Here is a 27,028-nt window from a genome sequence, read left to right as displayed (position 1 = left end):
ATGACAGTAGTGGTGAGGAAGAGGAGCAGTAGATGCTGTTTTCTCAGTGGCTTCCTACGTGGCCAGCAAGCAGATGGTAGCATTTATGGGGAAAAGGAGCAGCTGGTGACAATGGTGGTGAGGAGGTAGACTCACTAAAGAAGGTGTGGCATGGAGGGTTTCTTGCCAAACACCCCTCCAAAACTTGAATCCAGTGTTGGACAGCAGTGCATTAGTTCCAACACCTAGCAAGCCTATGACTTAAACCAACCAACACAAAACTCAATGTAAATTATCTTTTTTTGCCTCTCTAGAAACAGAAACTCCTTGATGAACTTGGAGAGAGCTGGCTTCCATATTTGACACCAAAGGATGATGGCTTCCATCAACTGGTAATAGTTCAAAAGATTTGTGTTCTATATACCGGGAAATATTCCTTTACTACTTGAAATAGTTTGTTATTTTTATTCTTGAATTCCTTAGTTCATTGCTTAGAGAAGACAAAATTACTGAGGAAAAGCTGGCATGAATGTGCTGGTTCTCAGTCGGTCCCAGTGAGGATGAGGAGGAGGAGGAGGTGCATGCTACCACCATTCTTTCTCTGAAAGCTTCATGTGAGCGTAGGCTGTGTTCTAGAGTACACAGATTCAGTTCCTGGAGAACGATGACAAGGCCCTAAAGACTTAATCCATGACACTTGCAAAGGTCAGACTTCCTGACACCTAGTTTTCCGTTTCTATGGTCTCTCTCTCTCTCTCTCTCTCTCTCTGTGTGTGTGTGTGTGTGTGTGCTTTCACCATGTCAACTGCTCTTTGTGGGCCTTACTTGCTGGCCTCTTCAAGTTATTGTGGTAAGTATGTCATGTTTGCTTCTGTTATCTGCTTGGGAGATGCCCTATTATATGGATTATATGGGTTGATCTGTGTGTGTGTGTGTTGGAGGTGGAACATATTTCAGAAGAGTGTGGTTTGAGTTTGATAACCCTCTGGCCCTCCCGGCCGTGCAGTTCTGTGACTCTTATGCAGAAAAAAGAAAATCCAGCCTGAAAATGATACGCACAAGTATAATCCAAAGTGGTATAGAGAAGGATTGTTATTAAAGAAACGGAAGAATATGCTAAAGTCCCTCTTCGACAATACCCCAGTCAAATGAGAAACACATGGAAAGACTTGGGTGAGTTCAGTCAAACTAAGTTGGAACATATTGAGTGAGATGAAAGACATAAAAAGGAATCTCTTATTTAGCTTGAACAGCTTCAGCAGGCGTTCCAACATTATAGCCATGTCAACGTTCTTGTATTGACATGTGGCCGAAAGATGCATACAAAGTAGCATCTTTTTTTAAAAAAAATAATCTCATTTTCTCCCCCACTGATACAGGAAGGAAATGAAGTTTCTGTACCTTCTTTCTATTTCATTGTTAAAATAAGGTTAAGGTTCTTACATCTCCCTGAGTTAGAGCACTGAATTTTCAGATGACATCCATTAGGCCTTCCAAGGGAAAGGCCGTAGTTCAGTGCTGGAGCACTTGCTTTGCATGCAGGAGGTCCTGGGTTCTACCCCCGCAATCTCTAGGCAAGGTCGGGAAAGACCTCTGGCTGAAACCTTGAGTGCTTCTGCCAGTGAGAAAAGAGAATTCTCCCCGGGGCTCCTGTTAGCTTCTCCAGGACCAGTCACGTTGCTGCTTTGGGTGCTTCCTTGTACCTGTCTCTGCCACTTTGGATTCAGGGATCTGAACCCAACTCCCTTGGCTGAGTTAGAGTAGATTGGTTGGTGTCCTTTAGATGTTTCGGACTCCAACTCACATCATCCCTAATCATTGTCCATCCTGGCTAGGCCTGATGGGAGTTATAGTCCAAAACATCTGGAGGATAGCAGCTTGGGAACAACTGGTGCAGACAGTATTGAGCTTGATGGTCTTCTTCTCCTTCTTTGCCTATCACTCATAGCCAAGTAAGATTGTCTTCCATGAACACAGTCTTGATGGACCAATGGTCTGACTCAGTAAAAGGCAGCTTTCTATGTTCCTGTTATTTGTTCTGGTTTATTAATAATATTTTATAGGTTTTCCTATAGCACAGTTCTCAGTGACCTTCACAACAAGACATAGAAATTTTTAAAAATTAACAATAAAACCACAACAGAAGTATAATACTGTAGAGATGTGGTTCCCAAACGGCTTTTTCTCATGGACCGTTTGAAAATAGCTGAGGGTCTTGGCACATGACTTAGTGATTTTTCTGCCTGTAGCCATTGCAATGCGCTATGCTAGATGCGGTATGAGGTTTAACTGAAAATTTGTAATTCTTTTTTCTTATACATTGTATTCCATAGAATTCAAATTATAACACAAAAAATACAAGAAATCAAAGAGGCAGTGAAAATGCAATTAAAAATCAATAGGAATCTTTAATTTGGTGGATGTGCTGCCTCTGAACAACAAATTCATAAATACGCAGCTGTGGACCAGCTGAATGAAGTTGGACTTGCATGGATACCCAGTCTATATACACCTGTGAGCTGCAGAGCAAAGGGTGTGTGTGCATGTGTGTTGTGGGAACACTATGAACTCTGAAACTTGGTGTGTGACTCTTCTGTTCCATGCCAAGTTTTATCTACGAAAACACACCTTTATCTCAAACTTAGTGCTGTAGAACTGAACCACAAACAACTTAGTTGAAGGGCCATAGTTCAACTGTGGAGCACATGCTTTGCATTCAAAAGGTCCTAGTTTCAATTCCTGGCATCTCCATTTAAAAAAGGAACAGGTTCCCCAGTATTCCCATCTTTGGATCTCGGATACTATTGAACTACAAACCCCATCATCCTTAGATGGCATGGCCAATGGTGAGAGGTGATGAGAGTTGTATTCAATATATGGGGACTCATGCTTTGAGAAGACTGGGGTAGAAGGTGATGTGAAAAAGTCTGATAGCCTAGACTAGTCAAGAGAAGACAAATAGTCAGGTGTGATAGAAAGCTGTGCTCTTATTTGTAAGTTGTCTTGTGTTCCTTAGATAGAGGGCATGACAACAACAACTACTACTACTACTACTGTTATCACAACTAGGAATAATATGAATAATATGGAAATTGGGGGGTCCTGTCGGAGCAGTAAAAGAAGACAGGGGTGGGCTGGTTTCCTTGAAGGCTGGCTGTATTTGTGTGTGGTGCAAAACCATAGTTTAATGTGACATGAACAAACCATAATGATTCACAGTGAGTCTCAGGCTTCCACACCTCCCTTGCCTTCTGTTGTGTGGCCCGAAGGAGGAGTTCAAAAGCTTTTACTTATTTTTTTTACCTAAACTGTAGTTTATTGTCTTGTCCAGACTGACATACTACAGTGAACATTAACTATAGTATGCTTTAGAGAAGCCAGTTTGAAATCACATTTCAACCAGTAGGTCTAGGGCTCACGGCAGCTTTTTCTGGCTCATTCACATTGCACTAAAACATAGCCAGTCATGGTGTGCAAATGTGGCCCGTTTTCAGTAGAGAAAATTAATGCAGCAGTAGGGCACAGCAATGAATTTTGTATAGAAAAGAAGTTGTTTCAGAAGAAACCTCTTCAAAGCCTAGCACGATGATTCAGTGATACTTGGAACTATGTCATGAGTCTCTGAAGAGGAACGTGCATTTAGGAACATCAACACTATACAAATGAGGTCTTTGAGTGAAATGTTACTATCTTATAATGTAGAACTGAAGTGCCAACTTGTTTATCCAGAGATTACCTCACTAGTTTGCGGTTTGCTGTTGTCACTTGAGTGACGAGGTCATCCTGGCTCCTTCAAGCACAGGCTTTATGATTTGTAGATTGCTGAAAATACATAGTGGGGCCTCAAGTTTCTATGGGTGTGTTAAATTTTGTTCTAGGATAATGGACATGTTAAAAAATTAAGCATGAAATGTTTTGTATGCTTTTTGGAAGTGTCCAGTCATGCAACTGCTTTTATCTGCATGACGAGTGAGGTGACCTTTAATATTAGCTGTCAGAGATAAAGCACAAACTACACGGGATTTTTGTTTTGTTTTTTTGTTCCTTCAATCAGTAAAAGTGTCCAGTATGAGTTCCATGGGGTTTTTCTTTTTTCCCCTTTTTCTTTTCCCCTTTCTTGGTCTTCTGATCTCTTAATGCTTTCCTGATGTAGGACATAGCAGGATGACTGGCTGGAGAATTAAAGAAGACCGACCGGTATTCTGAGATGATGTGTTGGAAATGTGTTTCCATTTCCTGAATTTTTTCCTTCTTCTTCTTCTTCTTCTGAGATACCAATGTGTGATTTTTTAAAATAAAAATAAGCACAACATTTTTAGGGTGCTTTTAAAGAGCAGAAACCCCGCCGACACCATTTAAGATATATTGATAAAATACTTTCAAAGCATGTAATCTTTAGTTCACAAGCCAAAAGGTAATGTGCCTCTCATTAGGCTGGCATTAAAATGTGGAACACATTAACTCCCAGTTTTTAACAGGAGAGTGAAATATTACAGCCTTTGAACAAGCATGGCATGCTTTCCCCATAGATGTGTCATTGCAGACTTTTCCTTTGTTTTTACACTATCTTCTTGTCATTCCTCCTGTTTCTTGAGACAGATTCACACAACCGCTGTCTCCTCAATCAAGACCCTATGGACCTTGATGGGACAAGGCCAACAAATGCCGAGATTGCTGGCCATTGCTGAAAATTTGGTCTGTTCCAACACATCTCTAGATCTTAATCCCATGTTCCAGTAGTGAGGGAGACAGGAACATTATCTGTTGTGGAGGGGGTTACACTCCCTCAAAAGGAGCAGATGTGTAGATTGGGGGGTACTCCTGGATACAAGTGTCCTCTGTGACTAGGAGTGCCTTTCACCACCTGTTCTTCAGCTATGGCCGTTCTTGGGCAGGGACCACTGTAGTCCATGGGTGGGTAACCTCAAGGCTGAATAGCTGCAATGTACTCTATGTAGGGCTCCAGCTGGTCAGAATGTGGCAATCAAGTTGCAGATGGCACACATGACTGACAACATGTGACACCATTGTTAAATATCCATCTACTACCAAGCCAGGTTCAAAGTACTTGTATTAATTTACAAAGAGCTGAACAACTAAAGATACCGTAGGCACTGCCTAAATGCTTGTATCCCAGCTCAGTCACTGCAGTCATCTACAGAAGCCTCATTGGCTGTATCCAGAGTTGACGAGGCTCATTTGTGACTGTAGTAAGAAACCAGCCCAGTCCAATGCTCTGCTGGTAGAGATGCAGTAGGCACCTTTGGTTTTAATCTTTAAATTTCCGCTGAAAACTTTTCTAGGCTGCCAAGCTTATGCATGTAGTTAAGAAAATATTAGTCTGTGATAGCTAGTTGATGGTCTCTGATTTTAATTTTTGGCATGATTTTTATTGTATATTTATATGTTTGTTATAAACTGTTTTGATTTTGATTTTTTTTTTGAAAAACAAAGATGTGTTTAATGTGAGTCTGTAACAACATAATAAGAGGACTGATGGATTAAGGTGGTATACCAACCCATGACTCGCACCTAGTGTGGAGCTGGAGTCAGATTGGGAGCCTTGCCAGAAAGATGTGAATGAGCTGGAGATTTAATGAGCTCAAAAACTAGCAGAGTCCAGAAAACAATAGAGTGGGGAGCCCCTGGCCCAGGGGCCAAATGTGACCCTTAGAATTCTCTGTTTGCCCCTTGGGACTCTTTCAAGGCTACACATCCTCTTCATCCGTACCCCTCACTGCTTTTACTTCACACCCTCCTTGAGTTTTCGCTTGGCTGGAGTGTGTACTTGATCTGATAATATCTCTTCTGTGCTTGGATGGAGGATAGAGATGGGTGTGTGCAAAACTGGGCTATGGTACAAGCACCCATTGGCCCTGCTTACCACTCATATGTGTCCCCCAGAAGGGCCCTTGGCCCTTGGTCTGAAATGGTTTCCCACCTATTGCCAGCTACTGGGTGACTGATTGCAGTTGGGTCGTCACCCTTTTCCTGAGTAGACCCTTGAGTGTCGATTATCCAGGTGGACATTTTGGTGACTTAAGCTGTTCATCAGATCTACTGCTGCCTACACTTTTGAGGTCAGTGGTGTATGTGGCAATGAAGGAGAATCAGGGATCAAGGCAGGGCTTAGAATGGAGTCAAAAGCATTGGTGAGATGGGACTCTTCGGGCTGCCTTTGGACTACTGATGGCTCCTCTAAATCTTTGGTCGGTGTGGGTTTTCTCTTGAGGCCTTGATCCTCTTGCTCCAAAGAAGTCTCTCTATTTATTTGGTTGATAAGCCATAACTAACACCTCAAGTATGCAACTGTTTTATATTTATAATATATCCATGATTTTTCTTTACTTTTTAGTGGAAGACAAAATATTCAAAACTCGTCCTCAGAACTGCAGAGAAGATTCCCAAAGAGGTCCACGAAGAAGTTCAGGAAGCTTTTTTGACTTTGCAAAAGCATGGTTGTTTTTTCCAAGATCTTGTAAGGATCAAAGGGAAAGATTTTGTTACCCCGGTATCTCGTATATTAATTGGAAACCCAGGATGTACCTACAAATATTTGAACACAAGGTTATTTACGGTCCCCTGGCCTGTGGAAGGTTATGAAATAAATTATTCCCATCCTGAAATATCCAAGGCTTGCAAGGCATTAATCAAACTTAATTGCTACTTGCATAGAGAATCCGTCCAGGCTTTGCAAGAGCAGAATTTGGCCGAAACAAAAGGAATGGAAGATTCTCCTGTCATCGATAGGCATCGGGATTATGCTACTTCCATTACAGAGATGGGGTCCATTCTGCAAGATCAAAGCCCTTCTCATGTCCCAGAGAATGACCATAGCCATCTGAAAGAGAGAACATCTTACAACTTGTCTTTATTAAATTATATGGATCCACAACAAATGCCGTTCTTGAAACAAGAGCCTTATTTTGGAATGGGGAAAATGGCTGTGAGTTGGCACCACGATGAAAATCTAGTTGAAGGGTCAACGGTGGCTGTCTACAGTTATAGCTGTGAAGGTGGGTAAAGCAAATACGAAAACCAGGTCTCGTTCTTAAGTGCGGTTTTAAAACCCCTAAGGCTAAGGGGTCGGTGCACAAAAGAGGCACCCAAAAACCGTATGCGCCTCCTTCCCCACTTTCCCATGTAAGCACTTATTTGACCCTCTCAATCTTTCTGGATATCGGAGGGGTGGGGGGAGAATGAGAGGCAAGTGAGCTCAGCTATGCTTGCTGCAGCTTCCCTTATCAGGAGCACTTTAAATGGATTGAAAAGTTGCTATAATTAACCTGCTGATCAGGAGCCAAGAAAGCAAAACCTTTCAAATCTCTGCTCTCCACGTTCCCACAGATACCTATTTCCAAGGCTGTATTATTATTATTATTATTATTATTATTATTATTATTATTATTATAGCTGTGATTTGACATCTCTCTCTCTCTTTTATTGGGGCAATTTTTCATAAATGAATTCATGGTTCAGCTCTGTACCGTTTTCCCTACTTTCCTTTCTTTGTAAATAATATGCTGCTCTGACTTTGGAAGGAGATTTTTACATGTTTTCACAACATTGCACAGATTCTTGCCCAGGCGTGCTAAACTGTTATGGTCCTGTCAGATGCTTCACCTTCCAATGTAGCATCCCTGTTGATGGGGAAAGTAATGTGGAATATTGGTTCTGGGTTTTTTTTAAGGCTTTTTATGTGACTTACACAACACTGATTACAAAAACAAAGCTTCGCTGCTATGGATTCATACAAACTCTGGACAGTCAGGATTCTGAAATGTGCAGGGAGCCTATATGATTACAGTGGACTCCCTACTTCACACAGTCACCCTCCACAAGGGGTGAAAAGGGTGCATTTAGCATGCTTCTCAGCACAGTGCTGCCTTTACTAGGAGTAGAAGGCATTAAAGCAGAAGGTCTCTAGCCTGAACAGTAGCAGCTGGTGGGGCTCACCTGACCTCCCATTGCCTGCGTTGCTGCTGCTTACCAGGAGGCGGAAGGGGGGGGGGCAAGGTGGTAGCAAGGTTGGTGCAGTGCAAGGACTGGAAACCTCTGCCTGAGGGGCACCTTAACTATTAATTGCTATGTTCAGATGTTACACCAAACCTGTGATTTGCTTTTACCCATGTAAGCTCACTAAACCATGGTTTGCAACAGGCTGCCAAGCCACGATAGCATACCACATTTTGAAGCTAGTTTGTGCTAGCTGTGGCTTGCATTGTGTCTAGATTCACAAACAAATAAACAATGACCATTCCTCTGGCTCAAGAGACTGTTGCACTGTGCAGACTGGAGTGAACATATGGATGAGGAAATGGAAAACAAAAGCAGACAAGAAGCTTTAAACCACTATTTGTCTTTTGAATGTATGGGATCATAAACCATGATGGTGGGTTGTTAACTTTGGTTAGCATAAACCATGGTTTGGTGCAATGTCTGAATTGAGCCAATGGCTCTGCTTGCTTCTACATGCAATTTTAGAAGCACTCTTTCCATGACTTCAGATAATAACCCACTCCATAGCAATTTTGTTGAATTTGTAACCATTTCTGAAACATCAACCACCCTTTCTACTAGGAATGACATACTTGTTACTTCCATTTATTAGACTGAGCTGCATGAAGGAATGTAAGTTCTCACAACATTTAGGATTTCATCACAGATCACTGTTGAAGGGTTGGTTATGGCTATGCACTTCATAAGCACTTGGAAATGGATTGGCCAAAGAATGTAGAAGTTACTGAAGAGGGAGCATCCCTTTAACAGCTGAAGCAAACATTTTAGGTGTCTCTGTTGGTACTGGGATTGCACAATGATTCCTTGCAACTGGGAAGGACCATAGCTCAGTGGCCGAACACATGCTTTGCATGCTGAAGATTTCAGCTTCAGACCAGATACCATCAGGTGATGGCAAAGGCCTCTCCTTGAGACACTGTAGAGCAAGGGTAGTCAACCTTTTTATACCTACCACCCGCTAATGCATCTTTCTTGATGGTAAAATTTCCTTACTGCCCACCAATGTTCAATGGAAGGAGGATTAAGCTTGTGCCGTAGAACCCTCTTTGGCCCACCTAGAATCTTGAAATGTCCACTAGTGGGCGGTAGGGACCAGGTTAACAACCCCTGCTGTAGAGCCACGTCAAAAGAGACAATATTCTATATGTCAGGATTGGGGTATCTGTGACCAGATGTTGTTGGACTCCAGTTCCCGTCATCCCTGACCATGGTCCATGCTGGATGGGACTGATGGAAGCTGGAACTCAACAGCATCTAGAGGACCACAGATTTCTCCATCTCTGCTAGAGATGGACAACTTCCATGGAGGCAGGTAGCTCTCTATGTTTCTCAGGTTCCTCCTTCACTACAGGCATCCTCACCCCTCTTGCCTCTCACACCTTTTATAGTTCCCACTTGTGTGAGGTTCTTCAATGGCAGGGGTCCTAGAGAGAAGCCCTTGTGAGTGACTTCCCTGGGAATATTGCACAAAGCTGATGTGGTATGGACCTCACCTCAAGATCAGTACTGAGATAATGAGGGGAAAACTGATATGAAAGGTGAAAAGGAGTGCGGGCAGAGGCTCGGTCTCTCAGTTAACATGGAAGAGAAAGCAGAGAGCATATGAAATTACACTTCTAAAAAAGACTACTTCAGAAGTGAATGGGTTCATATATTGTCCTAATGATTGCAGAAGCTGGAACTTCAATGCCTATGTAAATTGTGATCCTTTATGAAGTCTGTAACTGGAGACTCTGCGCTGCTGAAGTATTTCTACACTCAGACCTCTAAAAAGGTGACTTCAGCTAAATCGGGACTCTGTTTTTCAAGGTGCTGAGAGCTTCCTGAGAAATACTGATATCTCTCCAGTTTGTCTGGCCCTTATTGGGAGCGCCAGAAGCTCAGGATCTCCCTAGCAGGGGAGCGAACCTGGCAGAATATGTGCTTGGTGTAGTGTTATATGATAGCATTACCTTTACAAAAGTGCCTTTGTTTCCCAATTTACTCTGAACAGTTTGATCAATAGCTACCTTGTGTTTCTCTGCTTGGCAGAACGTGGCGGTAACCCATTCATTTTGAAAATCCAAGGAAACTTTTCAGAACTGTTGCTACTTGCTAATAGGTTGATTAAGCAGAGGCGATTAGCCCTATTGAATAGAATGTCATAATGATCCTTGTATCTTTCTGTGGGACCATTATGGCAATTGTGTCAGTGGTCAGAAGAGGCATCCTCTATATGCATCTTTCTTTCTTTCTTTCTTTCTTTCTTTCTTTTTTTGTAATATTTTCAAGAAGCCTTTGCCGCAGAGCTAATTGTAGAAGTATGGAAGTTAATGCATTTGTGCTTTCTCTCTCTCTCTCTCTCTTCCATTGTTCCAGTCTATATGCCTCACAGATTGCTAGATTTCTGCCAATGAGCTCAGTGCAGTTCATAGTTTTGGATTTTAGGTTACAATTTAATAAACAGTGCAAAAGGGGGAAGTTGCCTGGGAGGAAGGAAGAAGAGAAACAAATCGAAGTTATCGCATCTGCCAAATGAGTCCTGGGAGATGAGTGGTTAAATGACAGTTGGCCCCAGCCAAGTTGATGGAGCGAGCCTCACTGTCTCACCTCTTTGAGGCAGCCAGTTGGAATGATTGCCAGTGAGGGGAAGAGTTAAATGGCAATTGATCCCAGCCAGGCCGAAGAAGGGGCCTTGCAGTCTCACCTCTCTAATGCAGCCAGATGAAATGACTGCTGTTGGAGGCAGTTCTGGAATGCAAAGAGCCAAATGCACACAGCTTACTATATAATACCTGATCTCAAGAGTTTCTTGGGTGGATGACTGAGTCCTTCATACAATGAAGGAATGCTGTCACAATATGTGTACTGTAGACCTGTTGCAATGAAAGAGTCCCAGAGCAAGGTCTCTGCCAGTTTACCTTTGTGTGGAGCACCTTGATCCTTAACACTGGGGATGCTTGCTGCTGAAAACGCGTCACACCAGTTTTCTCCCAACAGCTGCTTCGACTTCCTGTTTGCATTTAGGTATACAATTAAACTTGTTGACATTGATCTATGTAGTTCCTTATAACTTGAGTCTTAGCAGTTGGAGGCTGCCTCCTATTTCATGTACACTCATGACAGGTGGAATTCACTAGTCTACTTAAGCTAATAGCTTTTAAAGTTGTAAATCTTTTGAGAACTGGGATGGAGAGCCGTGAATTTAATATTTACCCGTCACCGCTAGTCTTGACAGTCCAAGCCTGTTGTTCTCAAACAGATTTTTCCACCATTGTTCTGTAGGGGGCAATAGTTCTATTTTCAGAGAGCGTTGACTCCGATATGGTTATGTTGCTGTGTACGGTGACCCAGAATGTGAAGGCAGAGATTTGGTGTTGAATCAATTAGTGAAATTCTGTCTCTTGCAGCCTTGTCCCATATAATAGTTATTTCTACTCCTAGGATCTGTGTGGGGATACCTTGGTCTGATTGCCCAGGGTGTCTGTGTATCTATTCTATCTGATCGATCAATCAATCAATCAATCAATCAATCAATCAATTGATCAGTTGATCTTTTGCATTTGTATCTCTCCTTTTTCCTCCATGAGCTCAAGGTGATGTGCATGTATTTGTAACCATATAAGAATAAGAATAAATAAATAAATAATTTGTATCCTGCCCATCTGGCTGGGTTTCTCCAGTCACTCTGGGGATGTAGGCTTGATGATGGGCTTTGGTGTGTGAGCATATATTAGATCCTGGAACTTATCCCCTAATTTAGTTATCAGTGACTCTTGAAAGTGGATATAGACTATATAGACTAACATATATGAATAATGGCTATAACATTCTCGTAGTGCGTGTGTGTGTTTTCAATTCTTTCTATTCTCTGTAACATGGGTAGGCTGTTCTATTGCGGAGAAAGAGTTTTCTTTTCTGTGGATTCTTTCACCAGTATTGTTCTTGGCCTGCTGCCTCTTAAGCCTTGCCTGAGTGTGTAAATCTTAGAGTAATAAACAACTGGATCCGTTAGTTGACAAGTTAATGTTTAACAGGCTAACAAACCAGTGATTGACTGCAATGGTGACCGATCATGAAAGGCTTATTACTTCTGACTTTCATAATGTACAATTTGTGTTGTCCCTCCACCCCAACACAGAGTACTTTATTATTATTATTATATTTATTAAATTAAAAAAATATATATCTTGGCTAAGCAGAGCAACTGCTACTTCATTTCTACTGCAGCTGTGATTGGGCGAGAGCTGACAGCTTCTTCGTTGCTAATGTCTTTATAAACCAATTGGAATGTTCCCGTGGATTGATAATTGACCAGTAATCCCTTCTATTTGCTGCTTAATAGATGCAAGGTCAGTTAGCAGTAATTTGTACAGCCTGCAAGGAACTGTGTTTGGAGATTTTCCTAGCAATACTAATGAGTTTAAAGACGTCACCCTCTGGGAGGAAAAAACCAAAACAAAACGGAGGTAATCCTTGCAAGCAAGGCCACTAACTTCCAAGACTGCCCAGTTCTAGGGGCATCTTCCTCAACTACAGAAGACATGTTGGGAAAGAAACCGTTGTTGACAATTCTGGAAGAGAGCACAGGGGCAATGGAGAACCCCCTTCAGATTTCCCTTTAATTGCGAGTGTATTTTGCAACAAGTTCTTGGCACAATAATAGCGCAAGTGGTCGATTTCTACTGTTTTAGTTTGTTTTGAAATGCTTCCCCAATACTATCACATACTTACTCTTTGGCGGGCCTGTAGTGCAACAAAAAAGACGCCAGAAGATTTGTGATATTCAGGATATGCATAGGTTGGAGATAAAGTAGTGTCACCACTCCAAAACTTGCATGCGCACAGTATTGAAAGCGAGATTGCTTGTGACCTCCCCAATAGCATCACGAGCACTAGTCAAGCATACTCTCCAGTCACTTTTACTTTGCTCCTCCCCGATGGGAGCTGGGTGAACAAGTTAGGAATGCTTGGTATAATGAACCGGCGACTGTGCTTCATTGCCATTGAGGAACATAGGAAGCTGCCTGAGTCAGACCATTGGTCCATGTGCACCGCACCCCTTTCAGTCTTTCCCAGCTTTCAACCAGGGACCTTCAGCATGTAAAACATATCCTTTATGGCAGGCTTCCTCAAACTCGGCCCTCCAGATGTTTTTGGCCTACAACTCCCATGATCCGTAGCTAGCAGGACCAGTGGTCAGGGATAATGGGAGTTGTAGTCTCAAAACATCTGGAGGGCCAAGGTTGAGGAAGCCTGCTCTATGGCCTAACAAGCCATGATTACTAGCCAACCTGAAGCTATGGTTTGTTGTTGGCTTGCTGCTCATGGCTTCTTAGGGTGTAAGAAACTAGATCCCTGGTTTGCACATAACACAAGGGGTTGTTTCGTTTATCCTGATTTGTTTATCCCACTTGCTGCAGGGGAGGAGCAAAGTCAAATGGTTGATACACTATGATAAGCTAGAAAGACGGGGGGTCTAGAAGCTTTTTGCAGGTGTGTTCTGCAGCTTGTCATTGACACAGTTGTAGTGGTGGATTTATACTGGACCATCCATCCATCATTCCACTTTATAAGTTGTTCTCCAATATTACTGCATTTTTGCTGTTGATAGGGGGCATTCTTTCACTTCAGTGCAACAGAAGCGGGAGAAACACCATTACCATTGTCCATTTGTAGTGTGAAAAGTTATAGGATTTCGGCAGAATGTAATGGGACATGCACCAACTGGAAACAAATCAGTTTGTCCACAAAATTTTGGCAGACACCAAAGTGGAGATTGCATGTAACTCCTCCGATAGCATCCTGAGCACAAACCATCATGAATGCACACTACTGGAGGAGCATACATGTAGTCTCAGTGCTGGAATGGAGAATTTCTTGGAAACTCCATGTAAACCGTCTTGCGTTCCATTACTGGGAGCAAGGCGACACACAGATAAGCAAATACCGGAACCTAGCCCAATCTGGAGATACTGGCGATGGAACATAGGAACTTTTGCATGCACACCATCGTCTCTGCAGCCAAAGTTTATGTCACTTTGGAGCAACTGACATTTTGAAAACAAGTAGCAGCTTGCTCTTCTACTCTTCTATTGTTTCCAAAATAGCACAGTGGGAGTAATCTGTTTCAGTTGGTGGTGATAATTATAAGTCACGTTAGTTGAGAGGAACGGGAATGGCAGCGCGAGAGCTATATTTGAACTCTACGCTTAAGCAATAAAAGGGGAGAAAATGATCAAACTGCAGAGGAGAGAGAGAGAGAGATGCTTTAACGAGTGCATTCCAAAGGTGCTGGATTTATGAGGGCACCCCAGGAAGCATTGATTGAAATTGCTGTCTCTGATTGTAGTTCCATATTTTATTGAGGCCATATTGTGAACAGCACAAATGAGGGCAAAGCAACCTAACAGACAAAATTAACCCTCAAAAAATTACCTCTTTCTTCCACTATCTGGGTCAGATTGCATTGAAAGCTCTTACCTGCCGTTTTCAGAAAGTGTCCCCTGTTCTAATATTGTTAAGAGCTCTTCCCAAAAGGAGGTAGAAAATATTGAAGGCCCTTGAAAGCAAGTTATTATTGATTCTGGCAGAGTTGCTTTTTAAGCTGTTTGCCACCATTGCTTATTTTATTGATGTCACAATCAAGAGTCCCCGGAAGGAAGGAACAACTATGGGAATTAGGCCCACATGCATACTTAAAAGAAGGGGGGTGGGGAAAGATGAGTGTGTTTTGGTACCAAATCAGCTGGGAAATCATTTTCATATTTTATGACTGACTAGTAAAGCCCTAGTCTAAATAAACATTGCTGCAGCCTCACGTGATGGATGGCTTGAATATTGAGAAGCCAGGAGGTCAGTGTTGGTCCACAGGTTGGTGTGTGAAATAATGAAAGTTATAAATCTGTTCTCCCACCCTAAAGTTTTTTTTTTTTGGGGGGGAGGGTGGAAATTGAAAATTGATCAGGATAAAAACTTGCAGAAAAACTTGCACTTGACACCTGTTTGTATGCACAAACAAATTGACACATTTATCCAATTTTGATGTTTTATAGGGTTTGTGGCAAGGCTGTTGATTTTTCTTGATGTCTTGTAGAACATAAAAAGTTGCCTTATACCGAGTCTAGTCCAGCATTGTCTACATAGACTGACTAGTGCCTCTCCAGGATGTCACACTGGAAACTTTTTATGGTCCTACCTGGAGATTGTATTTCTGTATGCAAAGCATGTGCTCTACCACTGAGCTAGGACTCTTCCCCACATGGCTTTGCAGAGATCATTTGCTAAGTCCCTTTCCAATCCAATAATGATAGCAACAAAGATAGTTGTTGTTTTGTTTCAGAATTTTTTTGTCGACTAACCATATTGATTTATCTATTTAAAATGCATGCAGCTAAAAGCAATAATTTTGAAGGAAAACCACTTTCCTTTGTTTTTCGATGATGCACCATTACAGCAGGCACCAAAGCAGCCCATGGAATATTGCATTGTGAAAGACTGTTAGAAGCTTAGAAGTCAAATCGTTCTTCACCTTCTTGCCATTCCGATCTCTCATGATTGACCATGTTGATGGGGAACAGAGATTTTCTTCCCTAGTGAAAAAGGAGATTGTTTCCAGGTCTGTTAAATTATTTGCTTTGCTTTTCCTTTTCAGAACCTGCCGCTGATATTCTCGAGGAGAAGACTTCAAGTGGCAGAGACCCAGCTGTCTGGCATGTTGGCTTGAAAGTTGCTTGGGACATAAAGAACCCGGGGTTAGCTGTACCCCTTTACCCGGGAGACTGCTACTTTATGCTAGGTAGTATCTAAAAGCAAACATGGTACCAATTTCTATTTCTTTTCCACTTTCTCACCCCTCCTTGGTAGGGGCAGGAAAATAAGGAGAGCAATAGTCAGTTAAAAAAAAAGAGGGGGAAAAACATGTGCAGGAGGGGGAAAAACAAGAGGAAAAGCACTACTATGGGAGGTGAGGTGAAGGGGTAGACTGTAAACCTTCACATCTAGAGATTGGGAAGAAGAAAAATATACACAGTCCATTATTATTATTATTATTATTATTATTATTATTATTAGCATGACCAAAAGAAACAATATCAAAAGAGTGTTGTTGTTTAGAAATATTTTAATGTGCAAGATGCAGGAGGACACTTGTTGAATTACATGGGGGGTGGGAGTTACGTACAAACAATGCTTGTATGTAAATGCATGAGAGCCAGTGTGGTGTGGCTCTCGCACTTCAGTGCATAGATGGAATCAGTGAGGAAGTGGGGCCAGGGCTCTCCTCTCCCCCTCGTGTGATTGCTGAACAGAGTAACCCCTTAAATCAGGATGGGAGACCTGTGTTTCTCTGGATGTTGAACAACTCCCATCAGCACCAGCCAGCATTTCTGGCGCTCAGGGATGATGGGAGTTGTAGTCTGGCAACATCTGGAGTTCCACAGATTCCCCACACCTAACTTAATTCGCTCTCCTGCCTCAATGTTGATTGAACTGGCAAGAATAGACCCATGCGTGTAGTGGAATTCTGTGCTTCTTAAATTCTCTCCAGTCACATCAAACCAAACCAAACCTTGGGTCGGTGTGAGCTTGGCTCATTTCCCCTGATACATACTTAACTTTATATACTACATCTCATGCCGTGTTGGAAATGCAATATAAAGAACAGCTTAAAAAATATTATTTTATTTTAACACCGTAACAACATCCTGATCATGTTTATGTGGAGACATATTAAATTCTCTGCCAGTTCAAGTGTATAAATCACTTATTCTGACCAGTACTTTATAGGGACCAACTGGTTTGGATATTTATAGGGTGGGGGTTACAAGTTCCTTTCTGTATTTGTAAATCACTTGCAATCTTTTTTGTAATATTTGACAAAGGTTTTTTTGGGGGGGGGGTCAATGTTGCTCTACCTTAAAAAAAACAAAAGCTTCTGAAAGTAGCTACTATATTGTTGCTAGAAAAAACCTAAAATATATGACTGCTTAGTCTACCTATATGGGCCTTGAGCTTCCTCTGTTCTAGCTTACAATCTGCTATACCCAAGTTAACCTCCTGTAAGGCTGAAGGACACATCTACCTTTGGCTCATGAAAGCAGTTTTGTAAAAGTACAGAGGCTGAAATCCAGAATACAGTTGAGCTGGAGAGTGCTCAGCTGTGCTCTGGAATTCAACCCCTTTAGCTTTAATCTGCTGACCTGCCCCTTGAAAGCTTCACAGCAGCTCAACCCTTCTTGCTGCCACACTGATTGGTGTTACTTGTTGTGCGGTAATCCAGGATAGGGACTTCTCTGTGGTAGTGCCCCATTTTGGGGAACGCCTTTTCCCCGATGGTGTGTCATTCATCCTCACAGTGGAGTTGTCAATTTAAGAGGCACTTACTCAACTGGGCTTTCGGGGCATCCTGGTGTGGGGCTAAAGCCTGTTATTTAATTAGGAGTTTTAAGTTCTTGAGTTTGAATCTGTTTTTTATGATTCAGTAATGTTATCGTTGTACATTGTACTTTATGGTTTCTGTATCTACACTGGAAGTAAACAAATAAATACTTTTCTCCCATAGGATTCTTTGGGTGAATAGACAACCTAGCCATCTTCTACTTTCAAAGTCCTACTACTGCTCACAGCAGTGATGGAGAACCTGTGGCCCTCCAGATATTGTTGGACATTATCCCCAGCCACCATGGCTAATGGTCAGAGATTATGGGGTTTGTAATCCAGCAGCATCTGGACGGCCAAAAAAACACACAGTGTGGTATAGCAGTTAGAGTGTCGGACTATAGCTGCTGAGACCCAGCTTCAAATCCCCACTTAGCCATAATAATAATAATAATAATAATAATAATAATAATAATAATAATAATAAATTATTATTTATACCCCGCCCATCTGGCTGGGCTTCCCCAGACACACTGGGCGGCTTCCAAAAAAATATTAAAATACTGTAATACATCAAACATTAAAAGCTTCCCTAAACAGGGCTGCCTTCAGATGTCTTCTTAAAGTCTGGTAGTTGTTGTTCTCTTTGACATCTGGTGGGAGGGTGTTCCACAGGGAGGGTGCCACTACCGAGAAGGCCCTCTGCCTGGTTCCCTGTAACTTGGCTTCTCACAGTGAGGGAACCGCCAGAAGGCCCTCGGTGCTGGACCTCAGTGTTCAGGTAGAATGATGGGGGTGGAGACGCTCCTTCAGATAAACTGGACCGAGGCCATTTAGGGCTTTAAAGGTCAGCACCAACACTTTGAATTGTGCTCAGAAACGTACGGGGAGCAGATGTAGATCTTTCAAGACTGGTGTTAAATGGTCTCGGAGGCCGCTCCCAGTCACCAGTCTGGCTGCCGCATTCTGGATTAGTTGTAGTTTCCGGGTCACCTTCAAAGGTAGCCCCACGTAGAGCGCATTGCAGTAGTCCAAGCGGGAGATAACCAGAGCATGCACCACTCTGGCAAGGCAGTCCGCAGGCCGATAGGGTCTCAGCCTGCGTACCAGATGGAGCTGGTAAACATAATACTCTGAACCAGTCACGTCTTTAAGCTTCCTCCACCTCATAGGATTCCACCTCATAGGATTGTTGCAAAGCTAGAAGAGAGGGAAATGTATCGGGTGCCCTGAGCTTCTTTGAGAGAAAGGCAGGTTAAAAACGCAATTAACGAAGGGGCAGCTAACATTGCTGCTGCTGCTGCTGCTGCTGCTGAGAATTAAATAAGGTTTTTCTTCTTCTTGCATTTGGAAACGGTCAGTGCTGCTTTGCATGGCAAACACCTGAGGTTCAGTCCTTGGCATCTCCAGGTTGGGCCAGGAAAGAATCCCTGTTTGAAATGCTGGAGAGTTGCTGCGGGTCAGTGAAGACAATACTGAGCTAGATGAACCAATAATCTGACTCTGCCTAAGGCAGCTTCCCTGTGTTCTGTGTAATGACCATAGTCCACAGCGTAAATAAACTTTTGGTATATTTACACTGTGGACTGTGAACAGTCTGGTTCCACGAAAAATATGTGTATGACATAAAAGGAATATCATCATTAATGAAACTTGGAAAATATGTGAATAATCCCTGCACCCATCCAATCTTCACACAAAGCATCCAGAAATCTTTGGCTATAGCTAGTGGGAGGGCAGCCCCTGTGCTGACAGTGATATTTTGATATTTACCGGTAAACAAATCATTATTTGAAAATCTGACCAAGGAGACTGTGACATGGCAAACTGATGGTGAAACCTCCAGCAAGTGTTCCCTCCCAAGAAGCAGAGTTTTTAAATAGGTAATGGGGTCTATCTTCCACAGCGTACTCCCCACATAAACAAAACTGGAAGGCAAAAGGCATGTTTCCACATCACCCCTCAGCAACAGAAATTGCACTAATTGGCCTAATTCATGAACTCAGGATGTGCCCACTTCACTGCTAGAGCCTCTGCTAATTCTGGAAGCAGTATTATTTCCTCAAATATTTCTGCATCGTAGATGCCATAAATGATGTATTAAGACAAGCTAAATGTGCAACCAGAAACCCCCACTTCTTTCAAAGAACTGGAAAGAGTGAGTGCATTTTTAGTATTTTATTGCTCTCTTTTTTTCCCCCCTCCAAAAGAATTCCTGAGGTCTTTCTCAGCTCTGGTGCTGGAGAATATAATAAGACTCTTTGTTGTGCTTTGAGGGGGAAGGTGTTAAAGTTGAAATTTTAAAGGTTAGTTCAACACCTGCTTCTTAAGCTCTTGTCTCCATTCCCCCCCACCACCTCTCTTTTCAGGTGAATATTAAGCCACACCTTGAACTGTGCAGTTTGCATTGAAAATTGATCATCGCCTTTTCCTCTTAATATCAAAAATAGACTTTGATGGGTTATCTGGAAACGGTGTTCTCCTTTCCCAGACAGAAGCTTTTTACGATAAGTGAAATCTGATCTTCATGTCCTATGTGAAAGAGAAACAGTTTAGCTCAATATACACACACTTGTAGAGGGAGTTTGGGCTGAACTTTGCTGCCTCCAGTACTCCAACAAAGGGGTGTCTGATGCAAAACGTTATGGAGGAGGGCATGCAGTAAATCCATAGCACGTGGCAGGCAACTGGGGCGGCCCCATCTGCTGTGCTTAACTGAGGTTGTCATGGTCTTTGCAGTCTCCCCCACCCCTAATCTTTAAGAGGTAGACATGACCAGATTTTTCAAGCAGATTTACAATTGTCACTAATTTTTGCCTACCGTGACTTCAAAACACACTGGAGCAAAATATACTTCGGGCTTGTTCAAAGAGGGAAGACTTGCTTCTCCACAGCTGTTTCCTATAGATCAAATGTTGCTTGAAGGTTATGGGGTTTAAACACGGCATGAGGATGTATTCAGTGGCCTCTTTTTCTGGCGGGGGGAGGGAGAGAGGAGTTCATGGGAGAAGGGGACCGAGCAAATTATATATTTCAAGGAGCATCAAAAAAATTATTTTCATTAACTAGAAGTTGGGAGCATAGACTTGGCTGAATGGGCTGTGGTTGGAGATTTGCAGCATTACATGGAAAAAATGAAAAAGCAAAACCCTTCCATATGCACCGTGAGCCTCATTCATATTTCCACCCAGTTAATTCGCCTCTGAAACTTGACCCCTGCATTTGATCTACATACTTTGTGTATCTCTATTTGCTAAGGCCATGAACTCCTGAAAGTTATTTGTTGTTGCTAAACTTTGATCATATGAGTTTGGTAAATCTGCTACATCTTGTTCAGTTGTCTGCTAATTAATTATGTAAGGTTCTCCAGCCCCACCTCCCCCCCCAAAAAAACGCATTATGCATACTTTTTCCGATGGTTGCAAAATGATTCTTTATTAGGACTGAGCCATAGGCCCCATCTTCACAATACACTTAAAACAATATTAGGTAAAGGTAAAGGTACCCCTGCCCTTAAGGGCCAGTCTTGACAGACTCTAGGGTTGTGCGCCCATCTTACTCAAAGAGGCCGGGGGCCAGCGCTGTCCGAAGACACTTCCGGGTCACGTGGCCAGCGTGACATCACTGCTCTGGTGAGCCAGAGCCGCACACGGAAACGCCGTTTACCTTCCCGCTAGTAAGCGGTCCCTATTTATCTACTTGCACCCGAGAGTGCTTTCGAACTGCTAGGTTGGCAGGCGCTGGGACCGAACAACGGGAGCGCACCCCGCCGCGGGGATTCGAACCGCCGACCTTTCTATCGGCAAGCCCTAGGCGCTGAGGCTTTAGCCCACAGCGCCACCCGTGTCCCTAAAACAGTATTATACCACTGTAAACTCTTAGCTTCCCACACAAAAATCCCGGGAACTGTAGCTTATGAGTGCTGCAAGGTGTTAGGAGACTTCCCTATTCCTTTTACAGAGCTACAACTTCCCGAGTTCCTTGGGACTGACTGTTGAACCACTCAGAGAATTGTAGCTCAGAGAATTGTGAGGGGAATAGCGGGTCCTTTAACAACTCTCTGCACCCTTAACAAGCTGCAGTTCCCAGGATTCTTTGGGAAGCCATGACTTTTTAAGGTGGTGTGATGCTGCTTTAAATGGGTCTACTCTTTACAGTGGCTGTTTGCTTTCTTACTGCACTAAAACCAAACAAGAGGAAGTTATGCTGAATGAGAGCAAGGCTCCTTCTAGATCAGCATCATGCGTCATCAGTAGATGTCCAGATGTCTTTGAGAAGCTGCAGGGCATGAAGGCAGTAGCCCTCTCATGCTTGTCCAACTTTGAGGATAACTGGTACTCAGAGAGTTACACTACCTCTGAACACGAAGGCTTGATTTAGATATCATAAAAGTACGTGGGGAACATGTTCAGTGAGCGAAGGGGAGATATGCATCTCTAGACCCTCAAGATGGGCACACAGCCAAGCTGGTAGCCTCCAAATCTTTTGGACTCCAACTCCAGTCAGCCCTAGATAGCACAGTCAGTGGTCGGGGATGATGGGAGTTGTAGTCCAGCAACATCTGCATTGCTTCTACATTACCTTGCTTTCCTCTGCTGCAGCTATATCGTGTACCCATCTCCATAGTTGACTATAACTCTTATTTTCCGTTCACAGATGATCTCAACATGACCCACCAGCATTGTGTCCTGGCTGGCTTGCCGCCTAGATTCAGTTCTACTCATAGGGTGGCAGAGGTGAGTAACAGAGAATTTGGGGGTTTGTTTTTTCCTGGAACAATAATGGTTTCCTCCTCTGATCTCGGATGCTCTTCTTGGAGGGCCCAACTACATTCTACTTTAAATTGGTAGCTTGCATTACATGCATTATTATTTTTATTAAAAAAACCTTTAAGTCACAATTGTAGGCCAAGGGGGGCATTCAGGATTGGTGCTATGATGTGGTGCAGGTGGAGTGGTTTTTTAAAAACCATTTCATTCTATTCTGAAGTCTTGTAGGACCCCAATGGCCATTTATGTTCCAACAAAAATAGCAGCGAGAAAGCGGTGTCTTCCACAATGAACCATGCTTGAGGTTTGTGTTTGACAAGAAAGGGGGATGAGATTGCCTTGTTATGATAAGTGAGAAAGGGGATTTCAAGGGAGCAGTTGGGTAGGGGATGGGAATTTTGCCAATTGGGAGAGGGAAGAGGGGTGGGGAGTAAGAGGGATTATTGCTGAAGCAATATCATGTTTGGGGCATCCTTGTGGGGTGATTGTCCTGTTTTCCTTGCTCAATTTTGGACCACTGGGTATACAGTGGTATCTCGGGGTACAGACACTTCAGGTTACAGACGCTTCAGGTTACAGACTCTGTAACCCTCTGTAAGAGGGTGGTAATGGGTGGAAGTGGCTACTAGTTCTAACCATGCATCTCTGAGTTTACTGTGAATTTGTTTTCATTTTCATTACATATCTACTAAACTTAGTAGTTGCTTTTTTAAAAATAAAAAATAACTCAAAAGTGACTTAAAACAATAAATAAATCACACATACATTAAAACCAGCATAAAGCAAAACAGAAAAATCTACAACTTATTGATATGATTGTTCTTCAGATGAATACTCTTGTTGTTAACTCTTGTTGGTTGGTTGATTGTCAGTGAAACCTGCATGAACATCCTTTTACCTGTGCAGGGCTATTAGCACATTGAGACTGTGGTGGGACCTATTCTGCCCACCCTGATGAAGCAGTACAGAAAAAGTAGGATACAGGGTTGTATTCAAAGAAATGCTCTGAGCGAGCAGAATGACTTCCCCCTTTCATCTCTGAGGTCCAGCGCCGAGGGCCTTCTGGCGGTTCCCTCGCTATGAGAAGCCAAGTTACAGGGAACCAGGGAGAGGGCCTTTTTGGTAGTGGCACCCGTCCTGTGGAACGCCCTCCCACCAGATGTCAAAGAGAAAAATAACTACCAAACTTTTAGAAGACATCTGAAGGTGGCCCTGTTTGGGAAGCTTTTAATGTTTAATAGGTTATTGTATTTTAGTAATCTGTTGGAAGCCATCCAGAGTGGCTGGGGAAACCCAGCCAGGTCGGCGGGGTAAAAATAATAAATTATTATTATTATTATTATTATTATTATTATTATTATTCTCCCCCACATGCCCCTTAAATCCATTCTGGTGGTTCCCCACCCCTAACCCTCCAGAGCAAATTCAGGGAAAGTGTGGGGCAAGCGGGGCGAACGTCTGGTCACGCAAGCAGAAGTCATTCCACTCTCACATTTATTTTGTTGAACTCAGCCCACAGACTTGTATACTGCCATCATAAAACATAATTACAGAAACCGTGCAAGCTAAGACTCTTAAAATAAGCAATCTAATATACACATATTAGTGTAATAGTATTATGTATTATTATCATAGTAATGTACCCATATTAGTCTAGGGTTCTAAACATCACTTAAAAGGCTTGTTATTTGTCCTTTGCAGTAAAGAATGAACTCCCTGACCCTGCTCCCCACACTCTGTTATTCTGATATTAAAATGCACATTTACTTCCACACACACACAAAGAAAAGGAGAAGAAGCTTCCTCTTTAGAAGCCCCTGCTTTGTTTTCATAAACCTCTGTAACCTCACATTATATAGTATGGAAATTTTCAATACAAAGAATCATAGCACCAAGGGGTCCTTTCTCAGGGCTGTTCTTGGGGATTTAGCTGCACTTATAAATATTTAACTGAAAAAGATCCTGATGTAGACGCATCGTTGTGTGAGAATACCCCCCTCCCCACAGAGAAAAGTCTATTTCATGTTTTGTTTGTTCTTTCAGTCCAGAATAGAGTTTTCCTGTGAATGGGGGCAGATGATGTCCCAGTGCATACATGTGTATTCTCTTCATCTGTAGTGTAGCTTTTTTCATCTGCTTGTTTCCCGCATATGGGTGGTACCCCCTGGGCCCTGAATTAAGCAAGGAGCCCCCTACCGCCTCAAAGTCTTGGGTTCCGTAGGCATGTTTGTACCTGAGGTCCCCAGCCCAGTTTGCATATTAATTAAAGAACGTGGGAAGAACCCTGCTGGATCAGAACGAAGTTCGAGCTAACCTAGCATCCTGTTTCCCCCACAATGGCCACCCAGATGCCTCCAGACCACAGGCAGTGCATGAAGACAGCAACCCTCCCTCACAATCTTGTGAGACTGCCCTGGCCCCATTTGTAGCCCCACTGCTACTCCAAGAAGCTCATCGTAGTGTTTGAGCCAACCCTGGGGTATAGGTTTAGGCCCTACTTTGCACTGTACGGAGTCCTAGACGTCCCTGGGAAGAGAGATTGATTGTTCATCCGCTAGGAATGGTACCTTGGTGAGGGGAATAGGGAGTCTCCTAACAGCTCTCAGCACCCTTAACAAACTACAGTTCCCAGGATTATGTGGGGAGAGCGATGATTGCTTAAAGTGGTACAGTGGTACCTCGGGTTACATACGTTTCAGGTTAAAGACTCTGCTAACCCAGAAATAGTACCTTGGGTTAAGAACTTTGCTTCAGGATGAGAACAGAAATTGTGCTGTCCGGCGGCACGGCGGCAGCAGGAGGCCTCATTAGCTAAAGTAGTGCTTCAGCTAAGAACAGTTTCAGGTTAAGAACAGACCTCCAGAACGAATTAAGTTCTTAACCTGAGGTAGCACTGTATAGGTAAAGTAAAGGGACCCCTGACTATTAGGTCCAGTCGTGACCGACTCTGAGGTTGCAGCGCTTATCTCGCTTTATTGGCCGAGGGAGCCGGTGTACAGCTTCTGAGTCATGTGGCCAGCAAACCAGAGCAGGGCACGGAAATGCCGTTTACCTTCCCGCCAGAGTGGTACCTATTTATCTACTTGCACTTTGATGTGCTTTCGAACTGTCAGGTTGGCAGGAGTAAAGTGGTATAATACTACTTTAAATATATAGTTCAGATAGGGCCCTATTTTGAGACAGAGAGACAGAGTGAGAGATAAAGCTAGTTTTATTTTTAATGAGCTCAGTATTACCTACCCTAGCCTTCCCAAACTGGGTTTCCCAATCCCCCTTCCCAGGTGTTTGGGTCTTCCAACTTCCATCATTCCCCCAGCCACCATGGCCTATGGTGAAGAATGATTGATATTGTAGTCCAGAATATCTGGAGGGCAACAGGTTGGAGACCTGCAGCAGCCCTTTTCCAGGTTTTTAGAGAAAAGTCTTGCCTAAAAGGTGTTTCTCAGCACACTTGGCAGAATGAGTTAAGAGCTTCCTTGCAGGCGAGTCCTTAGCTATCAGGATGATGCTCTGCCTCTGCAATTGGAAGCAGTGATGCTTCTGAATACCAGTTGCTGGAGACTGCATAAGGGGAGAGTGCTCTTGTGCTCATGTTCTGCTCACTAGTTTCCCACAGCCATCTGGCTGGCCATTCGCCTGATCCAGCAAGCCCTTCTTATGTTGTTACATTCGTGATCGTAAGGAGGCTTCAGAGTACTTTGCATATATCAGTCTGAGTGGTGTAGTGGTTAAAGTGTTGGACTAGGATCTGGTAGACCAGGGTTCAAACCCCTGATCACTGGGCAACCTTGCCTAACCTCTCAGCCTAACCCACCTCACAGGGTGGTTGTGGGGATTAAATGAGAGGGTGGGAAACCACATGCGCCACCTTGAGCTCCTTGGAGAAAATAAATGAAAACATTTTTTTAAAAAAAAACAAAAGCGAGCGAGAGAGAAATAGAGAGAGAGGGGGTTTTAGATCATTGTTAAAGAAGCTGCCCACTTTCCGTCATAAACACTGAGGCAATCCAACTCTCTACCCGTAATTACCTGTGCAAGCATATCTGTCTCCGATGCCAGCACAGTGTTGTGGCAACATTGGTTCTCTCTCATGTTTCAAGCTGCCAACGATGTTGCTACGTGTTTTTGATCTTAAGCTTTTCTTTGTTGTTGCAACAGTTCTTAGAACTGGGCTAGCAGCATGGATTATTTACCTTGAATTTCAGTTGCAGCATTTTTGTTGTTGCTGGGCTATACTGTTACCTAGTGCAGGCAGGGGATCAAAATGCAGTGTGGGGGTGGGGTGGGGAATATGAACAAAACCTGAAACCTGCATGCCAGTAAGGAAGGTCTACCCTGACAGCTTTGTGTCTGCAGGGGGTATGTTAGAAACCTCAACAAGAGCCTGAAGTGGTAGATCCCAGTGCTAAATGCATCACATTATACTCATTTTATTTAGCTCATATTCTGATGTTAGTGGGCCATAGAGCCATTGAGGACTTCTTAAACATTATTATTATTATTATTATTATTATTATTATTATTATTATTATGTACTACTAGTGCTAGTACTATTACTAACCTGGACCTTTAGCCCTTCTCCAGGTCCTCCCTCACAGTTGAGGCTTGGAGTGTGAAGACAAGAGAGTAGGGCCTTTTCATTTGTGGCTCCTGATCTGTGCAATGCAATCCCCAGCGATATCCACGTGGTGTCTTTGTTGACAGCTTATTGACACTAGGCAAAGACCATTGTTTTTTCAAGGGCTTTCTGACAGACTAATCTAATGTTGTTTTGTTACTAGTGTGCTGCCAAAGCTTCCTGTAACTGTACAGTTGTTTTGATATCTTTATGGTATAATGTATTTATATTTATGTTTTAAATATCTTGTAAGTCACTCAGATACCTTTGGGTAACAAGTGACTTA

The 27,028-nt window shown here is 42.9% G+C and overlaps 1 protein-coding gene across 12 annotated transcripts in view; it reads left to right on the top strand.

The window, feature by feature from the left end:
- FTO (FTO alpha-ketoglutarate dependent dioxygenase) overlaps positions 1–27,028 on the top strand; it is a 258,262-nt gene that overhangs the window by 40,324 nt on the left and 190,910 nt on the right. For 10 of the 12 annotated variants that reach the window (XM_083451896.1, XM_083451899.1, XM_083451893.1 and 7 more), the window contains exons 2-5: positions 294–371; positions 6,335–6,995; positions 15,632–15,775; positions 22,012–22,091. In XM_083451896.1, coding sequence (XP_083308022.1) covers positions 294–371; positions 6,335–6,995; positions 15,632–15,775; positions 22,012–22,091 — 963 coding nt within the window. The remainder of the gene's footprint in view (positions 1–293; positions 372–6,334; positions 6,996–15,631; positions 15,776–22,011; positions 22,092–27,028) is intronic. The other 2 variants (XM_083451892.1, XM_083451895.1) reach the window with 1 other exon arrangement.

The sequence above is a fragment of the Podarcis tiliguerta genome, assembly GCF_965153285.1.
Source record: "Podarcis tiliguerta genome assembly, chromosome: 8".
Taxonomy (NCBI): Eukaryota; Metazoa; Chordata; class Lepidosauria; order Squamata; family Lacertidae; genus Podarcis; species Podarcis tiliguerta.
This window is presented reverse-complemented; position numbering and strand designations above follow the sequence as displayed.